At 45.6% G+C, this 10,259-nt stretch overlaps 1 protein-coding gene across 2 annotated transcripts in view; it reads right to left on the bottom strand.

The window, feature by feature from the left end:
• Positions 1-10,253, bottom strand: part of GAR1 (GAR1 homolog, ribonucleoprotein) — a 22,419-nt gene extending 12,166 nt beyond the window's left edge. The window contains exons 1-5 of one of the 2 annotated variants that reach the window (XM_014544722.1): positions 10,212-10,253; positions 9,764-10,004; positions 7,814-7,968; positions 7,209-7,268; positions 4,354-4,495 (exon numbers count right to left, since the gene is read on the bottom strand). In XM_014544722.1, the coding sequence (XP_014400208.1) occupies positions 4,354-4,495; positions 7,209-7,268; positions 7,814-7,968; positions 9,764-9,992 (586 nt within the window). In that variant the 5' untranslated portion in view covers positions 9,993-10,004; positions 10,212-10,253. Of the gene's footprint in view, positions 1-4,353; positions 4,496-7,208; positions 7,269-7,813; positions 7,969-9,763; positions 10,005-10,160 lie in introns of both variants that reach the window. The other variant, XM_005872404.2, reaches the window with a different exon arrangement.
• Between the last annotated feature and the right edge of the window lie 6 nt (positions 10,254-10,259).

Here is a 10,259-nt window from a genome sequence, read left to right on the forward strand (position 1 = left end):
TTGAGTGTGGTTCTTCCACAAAATACCGACTTCTGCGTATGGGCCACGAAGTTTCAATCGCACTGTACGTGCGCGCCCGCATGTGGTATTTTATAGTATTTTGTGGGAGAGCCACACTCAAGGGGCCAAAGAGCCGCATGTGGCTTGCGAGCCGCAGTTTGCTGACCACAGACCTAGAGAATGGGAGACTATATTTACCAATGATACACCTGATAAGAGGTTAATACCCAAAATTTATAAAGAGCTCATATAACTCCACACCAAAAAAAACACAAACATTCTAAAAAATGGGCAGAGGATCTAAACAGACATTTCTCCAAAAAGGACATACATATGGCTAATTGACATATAAAAAAATGCCCAATGTCACTAATCATCAGAGAAATACAAATTAAAACCACAATGAGATATCACCTCACACTTGTCAGAATGGCTATCATAAATAAACCTACAACTACATGTGCTGGTGAAGATGTGGAGAAAAGAGAACACTTGTGCATGGTTGGTGGGATTGTAAATTGGTTCAGCCACTACGGAAAATCAGCCAATATGAAGGTTCCTCAAAAAACTAAAAGTAAACTACCTTAGGACCCAGCAATTCCACTTCTGGGTATTAAACTGAAGAAATCCAAAACACTAATTAGGAAAGATATATGCACCCCTATGTTCACTGCAGCATTACTTACAATAGCCAAGATATGAAAGCAACCTCAGTGTCGCTTGATGAACAATTGAATAAATAAAATGTGGTACATATATACAATGGAATATGACTTGGCCAAAATAATGAAATCTTAGCATCTGTGACAACATGGTTGGATCGAGGGTATTATGCTAAGTGACATGAGTCAGACAGAAAGACAAATACTGCAGGATTTCATTTATATGTGGAATCTAAAGAACAAAATAAACAATAGAAACAGACTCAGATACAGAGAACATTTTGATGGTTGCCAGATGGGAGGGGGTTGGGAGGTTGTGGGAAAAAGGTGAAGAGATTAAGTACAAATAAGTAGTTACAAAACAGTCACAGGGATGTCAAGTACAGCATAGGGAATATAGTCAATATTGCAATAACTATGTCAGGTGGGTACTAGACTTATTGGAGAGTCATTTAGAAATTATATAAATGTCTGACCACTATGCTTTAGACCTGAAACTAAGATAAAATAATATTGAATGTCAATTGTAATTGACAAAAAAATTTTTAAGAGAAAAGACCAATACATACTTCCAAATACTGGTGTAAAAATATAAAGGGTTTGCCCCAGTCAGTATGGCACAGTTGGTTGGAGAGTTGTCCCATATACCAAGAGGTCGCTGGTTCTATTCCCAGTCAGAGGATAAACCCAGGTTGCAGGCTGTATCTCCAGTGGGGACACATACGGAAGGCAGCCAATCGATGTTCTCTCCTCTCTCGTTCTCTTCTCTCTCTCTCTCTCTCAAGTCAATAAGCATACCCTCAGATGAGGATTAAAAAGTATATATATGTAGAGGTTTTAAAAAAATAGACTGGAGTTGTGATTTTTTTAATATTATATATGAGACTAAACACAGAATAAGTATGAGAGGATCTCGCTTCATCAAATACCCAAAGGGGTACTCCCAAAGTATTTAAGAAAGAAATATGTTTATCTCAAATTATCTCCAAGCTATCTAGACCCAAAGAGTACATTTGCAGAGTGAAATGATAATTAAGTTGAGAGAGGCAAATATGAAACGAGTTCTGTCTCCTTTCTGATCCAGTAACAGAAGCTTTCCAACCCCATTTTCAGCATCTCTTCCTCACCACTTTGGCTCTGCCCATCCTCCCATCATCCATCCGCCACACCATTCACAGGTCTAACCCCATCTCATCACCAACCCTGCTCATCATCTAGATGTCCATAACAATTAATGTACCAAAGCTTTGAGGAAATACATGTCAAAATACTGAACTAAAAAGTTAAATCTATAAATATAAAAGCCTAAGCAACTGTTATGATTGAATGACCAGCTGACCAGTCGCTATGATGCTCACTGACCACCCGGGGACAGACGCTTAATGCAGGAGTTGCCCCCTGGTGGTCAGAGTGCTCCCACAGGGGGAGTGCCGCTCAGCCAGAAGCTGGGCTCACAACTGGCGAGCACCAACAGCGGTGGTGGGAGCCTCTCCCACCTCAATGGAGCACTATGGATGTCCCCCGAGGGCTGCCAGGCAGCGAGAGGGCACAGGCCAGCCTGAGGGACCACCACCCCCCTCAAGTGCACAAATTTCATGCACCAGGCCTCTAGTTTATTGGTAACTAGAGGCCCAGTGCACAAATTCATGCACCGGTGGGGTCCGGCAGGCCCACCCCAATGGGGGCCCATCAAGCTGGGCCAGCAGGTGGGAGGGGCCGCGGGCGATCAGCTGGCTGGCACCGCACCCGATCGGGGTGATGGGGGCCGACAGGGACCAGGCTGGCTGAGGGGAGGGGCCACAGGCAGTTGGCAGCCAGCCCCGCCCTCGATTAGGGTGTTGGGGGCCAATTGGGGGCCGGACCAGCCAGGGGGCGGGGGTAATCGGGGCCTGGATCAGGCTGGTTGGCTGCTGCAGTGCAAGTCATAGCCACCAGTCATTCTGGTCGTTTTGCTGTTCCAGTCGCTATTTTATATATATTTAGACTAGAAGCCCAGTGCACTGGGGGGGGGTGGGGGGGGGCCCTCAGCCCAGCCTGTGCCCTCTTGCAGTCTGGGATCGCTCAGGGGATGTCCGACTGATGGCTTAGGTCCACTCTCCAGGAGATCAGGCCTAAACTGGCAGTCAGACATCCCTCTGGCAGCCTGGGAGCCCTCAGGAGATGTCTGACTAACAAGTGGGCCTAAGCCGTTAGTCAGACAACCTTAGCACTGCCGGGGAGGCGGGAGACTCCCGCCACTGTCGCTGTGTTGGCCAGCCATGGGCCAGCTTCTGGCTGAGTGGCACTCCCCTGTGGAAAAACACTGACCACCAGGGGGCAGCTCCTGAATTGAGCATCTGCCCCCTGGTGGTCAGTGCATGTCATAGGGACTGGTCATTCCACCATTAGGGTCAATTTGCATATTACCCTTTTATTATATACTAGCAGCCCTGCGCACGAATCCGTGCACCAGTAGCTCTCCGCCTGCTGCCCCGCCCTTCTATAGCTCCCTCCGCACCCCCCATCATAGCTTGCTGCCCTGCCCCCTCCTGTAGCTCTCTGTCACTGGCTTGTAGCTCGCTGCCCCACCCTCGGGCTGATCCGTGATCCGGTTGTTATGTGGTTGGTCGTTATGTAACGACCATTTGCATATTACATCTTTATTATATAGGACTAGAGGCCTGGTGCACAAAATTCGTGCACGGGAGGTGGAGAGGTGTTCCTCAGCCCGGCCTGTGCCCTCTTACAATCCAGGACCCTCAGGGTAGGGTACCTAGGCCTGGCTGGCGATCAGGGCCTATCAGGCTTTCCTTCCCCCGGCTGCCGGCAGCTGGCCCCGTCCTGCCGCTGCCACTGCTTGCAATCTGTGTGGCGCTGCCCCCCTACCCCACCACCAGTCGCCTCCCTCTGTGGGTGACAGGTGTGGGGTGTGATCGCTTGGCTGGCCTGTGCCGCCCTCTGTGGGGTGATCGTTGGTTGGCCCCACACACCTGCCGCAGAGCCATCAGCCGGGTGGCCTGGGCTTCCCTCTTTGGGACAATTGCGGAGCCCTCCCCATCCCCGATCGATTGAGGAGCACCCCCACCCCAATCACCCTGTAGAGGATGGCCTGGGCCTCCCTCTGTGGGGCAATCATGGGGCAATGGCAGGGCCCCCTGACCAATTGGATCGCACCCGACTTGGCTGGCCTGGCGCCAGTGTGTGTCATAGCGTGGTTGTCCAGAGGTCGTTCCGTTGTTCAGTCATTTGGTCAATTTGCATATTACGCTTTTATTATTATAGATAGATGGTCTTTGACATGACATTGGAAGATATAGATTTTATTTCTGGGCTGCCAATTGGGATGTCTGACTGCCAGCTTAGGTCTATTCCCCCGGCGAGCGGACCTAAGCAGGCAGGTGGAAATCCCCCAAGGGCTCCCGGGTTCCCAGAGGGATATCTGACTGCCAGCTTAGGCCGGATCCCCCCAGGGAGCGGGCCTAAGCCATCAGTCGGACATCCCCTAAAGGGTCCCGGACTGTGAGAGGGCGCAGGCCGGGCTGAGCAACCTCCCTCCCTCCCCACCACCCAGTGCAAGGATTTTCATGTACAGGGCCTCTAGTAAATAAATAAACATTTGGGAGATTTGCCTATATGCAAAATTTAATTCTACTATTTGAATTGGCTGAAACTTTGAAATCTCATTAGAAATTTTCTCCCACAAGTAACTTACCGCCTCTACCGCCTCTGCCACCTCCACCTCCTCTTCCTCCTCCTCGACCGCCCCTGCCACCACCTCTTGGAGGTCCCTTTTCACCTGGAGGTCTAGGTAAAAACCTCTGCAGTGGCAACAGCTTATATGGGTCTATATAAAACTGGAAGTAAAATAGAAACAATTAGTGTGATGACTTGGGTAGTATAGTATTAAGATTATATAATTATAATTATACCTAGACTCAAGACTGCCTGGGTTCAAATCCCAACTCTACTCCATATTACTGTGTAGCCCTAGGGAAAAACTTAGTTTTCTTCTGCCTTAGTTTTCTGATCTGTAAAATCAAGATAATAAAGTACCTACCTCACATAGTCCTTGTGCAGATCAAAAAAACAATGTACATAAAGCACGTAAATTTTGGCACCTAACAAGACCAATTCAATCTCCTTAGAAACAGATAATGCCTTCGAAAAATTAACTACATTTTAACTCAACAGAATTGCCTGCCATAAGAAAAAGGAAACTATTAAAAATGTAGCATTAAAATAAAAAATAACACATTGACATATAGCTAATGGACGATTTGTAGAAATTAAACCCACCCTATATTTAGAACTAAGAAATATTTTTTTTCACAATAATGAAACATAATGAGGTATAGTTCACAATTTTACACAAAACACATATGAGGGCTTCAAAACTATAATATACATACACACATATATATATATATATATATATATATATACACACACACACATATATACATATATATATACAAACACACACAGACACACACACACACGTATATAATCCTTAAAATAGAATCTTTCAATTTTAACTACAAAGGAAAGGGGTGGGTATATTTTTAATATATTAGTTCACACAAACACTCCATCCATGCTTTTGTTCCGGCCCTCCGGTCCAGTTTAAGAACCCATTGTGGCCCTCGAGTCAAAAAGTTTGCCCACCCCTGATCTAACCGGTTGCTATGATGAGCACTGACCTCCGGGGGCAGAGGCTCAATGCTGGAGCGGCCGTGACGTGCACTGGCCATTTACAGAGAAACGGCACCACGGACCTGGCACCCACAAAGCAACACTCGGCTTCCCCCAAGTGGGACACAGGCCCCGCCACCACCACGAGCAACAGCCCACCAACTCGCAGGTCACCAAATGAGAGGCCTGGCTCTCAGGCCCATCCAAAGCAGTGCAATTTCCCAGTGGGTACTTGTCAGGGTTTCTACAATCAGGTGCCATATCCTAGCAACAAGGCATGCTCCCCATCTTATCTCCTAACCCAAGCTGACTTCTGGGCCCACCACTCCTTTAGCTCCATGATCTGTTGACCTTTATGTTGCTAAATCCAATGAATTTTTTGCAACAGCATTTGCTAAGTACTTCTCTTGGAAACATTCTGTCTCTTGACTTTTGTGATATCACTTTTAAAACTCTCCTGGTTTGCCTTCTTTCTTGGCAGTTACTTCTGAATCTCCACTAATAGATATATAAATTTGGGAGGTACCCCAAAGCTCTTTTCCTCTCATTCTTTCTTCCTAGACTATATCATATACTGTCTGTACAGTGACAACTTCCCAACTCTACCTCTAGTCCACTCTTCCTGTCAGTGCCTAAGTGAATATCTCACAAATGCTTCAAACTCATTATGTCCAAAACTGTCCTTTCTCCTCCCCCAATTCCCTTCTTCTGCAGTGTTGCCCATTTCAGTGAATGGTGACACGATCCACAAAGATGCTGAAATCAAGACATCTGAAAGACGGTGGCATTTTTTACTTTAATTTCAACAGCTCATCAATTATCAAGACCTGTCAATTCTACTTCCTTTCTCTCTCATAAATTCATCTATTTCTCTCCATTTCCACTGCCCCAGTCCAAAATCTCTCTTCCAACCTGGCCCCTTCACATAGAGCACTGAACCCTTCCCAGGGAGTTCATTTTTCTAGTACTTTTAGGTATAAATTTAACCATATTTTCCCTAATATTTAAAAACAAAACTAAAACTAAAGTCTGAACTCTTTCTTGTGACCTGAAGGCCTTAAGTAATCTAGCTCCTGCCTACCTCTAGCCATAATTCACAACTTTCTCACTCCTAAATGTTCTCTGTCCAAGCTACACCTCTGCCTTTTCTGGATCCTTCAAGTGGCTCACTTTCTCAGACTTGCACACACAGTTTTCTCTACTTATAATGCATGTCCTCCTCCTCACTGACTAGTGCACTGGCTCCCAAGTGCTAGCCTCACTACATCAGTCATCCAGGAGCCTTTCTTTTTGCACTGAGTCCTGGTCCCCACCTAAGAAATACTGGGTCAAATTTCTTGGGAGTGCAACCCGGACATACATCTCCTTAAAAGCACCCCCAGATAATTCTGATGTGAAGCCAGGGTTGGGAATAACTGCTAGTCAACTTTCAAGTCTCAGCTTCAAGCTCACTTCCTCAGAAAGCCAATACACTAAATTTGGTCCCACTATTAAATTAACATTTTCATAGCTACCTCTTGCACATATTTAATATCTGACTTTTTCCAAATAATTCAAGTTTTAAAATTTAATGATTTGCTTAGAATGTTTGGTCATGCAAGGATTTTTAATAAGACAGTTTTATATAAACTAAAAAACAGACTCTAGCAGTTACAGAATTTGCTCATATGAGCAAGGAATACTTTCTGAAAACCTGTATTAAATGAATTAGTCTTAAAGATAAGTAAGTTCAATGTTTGAGGTACAGAATATTTCAACATAAGAGCTTCACTGGTGATATATTGAGGGAGTCTCAAGTGCCCTAAGCAAGACTGCCCTGAAGTAGGTCATTCACTTATAAAACCAAGGATCCTAGGTATCATGAGCTTGACTCACCTTCTGTAGCTTTTTAAAGGAAGATGCCTTCATGTTTTCTGACAATTTAACTGAAAAATACTATTAATTTTATTAAGGAAAAGCAATTAAGATTTTAAAAAGGTAACCTTCTGAATTCAAGTGTAATTTTAAAAACAAGGGTTAGAATACATGGAAATGTTTAGGCAAAGTAAAAGAGGGGTTTCCAAGAGGAAATTAATATTTTCCTTTAAAACCTCGAATTCCACCAGACCATTCCAGTGGCACGATCACAGCCAAAGCAAAATACCTCAATCCTGCAGCACTTATCCAAATGGCAATCATTTCTAAAACCTTCCCAAAAGGACCTACCTTTACAACACAGGGGTGGGCAAAGTAGATTTACAGTTGTGAGTATGCAAACCAGAGTTTATTCTTGTATTATTATTTATTAGTTATTGTACTTTCCATACGAGCTGCAAACTGTTCTTTTGTCCATCCCTGTATATATGGAAATACATTCTCCCTCTCTTGATTCTCTGTTATGGTCTGAAGCAACAAGTTTAATTTAATTAATACTTAGCTCCATAAAAAGCAAACAGTAACCTTTCAATGAGATCACTACATCTTCCAATTAAAAAGGATACAAAATCTCTAAGTTGTCCAAATATTTCATCCACTTTTCCAATCTGTTCTTTGTTTTCTAAATAAACTGGAGCATTAAAATAAGGCACCTTATTTTCATCTGTGGTACATTTACAAACTATGTCATCTTCACAGGGATGCAGGAACTCTCCTAATACTGAAACAGGACAAGAAAACATTAAAATATAAAACAATTTCAAATTATACTGACCAACCTCTTCTGGAAGCGTTCTTCTTGTTTACCTGGGATTTTGCCATATCTGTTCTTCTGGGACACAAAAGCCTCCCTGAGTTGGTATATCAATCCACAACATACTACCTATGTGACCTGGGGGAAGGGTCTCACCTTCTCTCTGCCTCAGTGTCCTCACCTTTAACATATGGCTAACAACAGTTCCAACGCCGAACATACAGCATTGTGAGTAGTAAATGCAATATTAAATGTCAACTGCTCAGAAAAGTGCCTGGCACACTGAGACTCCTCAGCCTAGAACAGTGGTTTTATTACAAAACTATTATTATTTGATTAAACACTATGTTGCATTTTACTGTCTATTCTTCCTTTTCCCCAACCCTTAACTGCAAAACCAGTCTTGGTTGTTCTCCTGTCTTTTCTTCCTCCCCTTTTATACCTTCCCACTACCACCTCTTCACCAGTTACTTCGATCTTTTCCAGAAAAGTGTGGAACCTCAAAATAACTACCTTTATTTCTAATTGACTATTGTCACCCCACACTAAAATACTCATTGCACCGCAGCAAAACCAACTCTCCATCCCGATCACCCAGGCTCAAAAACTGGAAGCTTTTAACAATTCCCAAGATTAGCTAAGTTCTACTGAGTTTGTTTCCACCGGAATCTCTCTCCCAATCTAACCCTTCCTTTTTCTTCTCACTCCCACCATGCTCTCAATGCTTCCTTCGTGCATGGACTGTTGAAATGGCTTCTGGGCTGGGACCTTGGACTCTTTCCCATTACCCTCTTCAAACCATCTTGCATACTGACCCAACCTATTCTTTATATTAGACTGTACACATCCTTCCTCCTCTTTGACAGGATTCTACCCAGACATACATCTCCCTAAAAGCACCCCCAGATAATTCTGATGTAAAGCCAGGGTTGGGAATAACTGCTAGTCAACTTTGTCTCACTTTCTATGACTTCCATCCTACCTCATTAATAATTACTCCAAAACTGCGCTAATTAGGTCTTTTCCTTGACTTCCTCCCTGTCATTTCCCTTCCAAGCAAAATTCCGACTTCTCTTACTGAAGTGTAAGATAAAGTCTGGGCTTTGGAGTCTCAAAACTTGCCTTGGACCTCCACTATATCATTTACTGATGATCACTTCTTCCTAACTATGACCCTTAGCTGAATCAGTCTCCTTCTCTGTAAAACGGGGACCACAGCGGTAAGCATTAAAATGTTACCTATTTAATATCTTCCTTCCAGCCCAAGCTCAAGTTCCACCTCCACGGTGCAGTCTAAGTGTCCTCGGCTTTCTTACTCTCCCCCTTACACACCAGGGCATCACTGTAAGTCCCTTTACAGCATCTCCGGGGGTCTGCCTCACCAACCAGGCAGTAACCTCTGCATGTGTTGCTGATCTATTTTACAGCACCCGACTCCCAAACTTCCTAAAAACACAAACCCAGCCCTAGCCGGTTTGGCTCAGTGGATAGAGCGTCGGCCTGCGGACTGAAGGGTCCCAGGTTCGATTCCGATCAAGGGCATGTACCTTGGTTGCGGGCACATCCCCAGTAGAGGGTGTGCAGGAGGCAGCTGATCGATGTTTCTCATCGATGTTTCTAACTCTCTATCCCTCTCCCTTCCTCTCTGTAAAAAATCAATAAAACATATTATTTAAAAAAATAAAAACACAAGCCCACAACCTCAACCTCACCCCTGCTCCGCCCCCGCCTCCAAGCAGGCTGAGCTTGGAAACCGACATACCAACGACTTGTTCTGGGGGTCCTTGGTCCTGGCCTTTGTTAAAGCCGCCGCGGCCACCCCCTCGTCCGAATCCGCCTCGGCCGCCGCCTCGGAAATTGCTGCCGCCGCCGCCGCGGAAATTGCCGCCCCCTCCGCCTCGGAAGTGGTTGTTGCTGCCGCCGCCACGACCGAAGCCGCCGCCTCCACCGCCTCGGTTAAAGCCTCCACGACCTCCGCCGCGGAAAGACATGCTCGCTCCCACCTGGCGAGAAACACAAGCCGTGCCGCCCTTCGGTCACTGTGGCCGCCGGGCACAGCCCCCAACCTTCCCGCACCTCAGGCAGAACACCGTCAAGGGGGCGGTATCACCGACAGCCACTCCGCTCCCCACCCCACTGCCCAGCCGCCAGCGACGAACCCGAAGGGTGAGCAGTGTGGCTTCCCCACAGTCCTGTGAGCGCCGACCGACCCTCAGCAGCCATGTCGCCTCGGTGAGCACCTCCTCCCCCTGCGGGCA

Source organism: Myotis brandtii, unplaced genomic scaffold, assembly GCF_000412655.1.
Source record: "Myotis brandtii unplaced genomic scaffold, ASM41265v1 scaffold38, whole genome shotgun sequence".
NCBI lineage: Eukaryota > Metazoa > Chordata > Mammalia > Chiroptera > Vespertilionidae > Myotis > Myotis brandtii.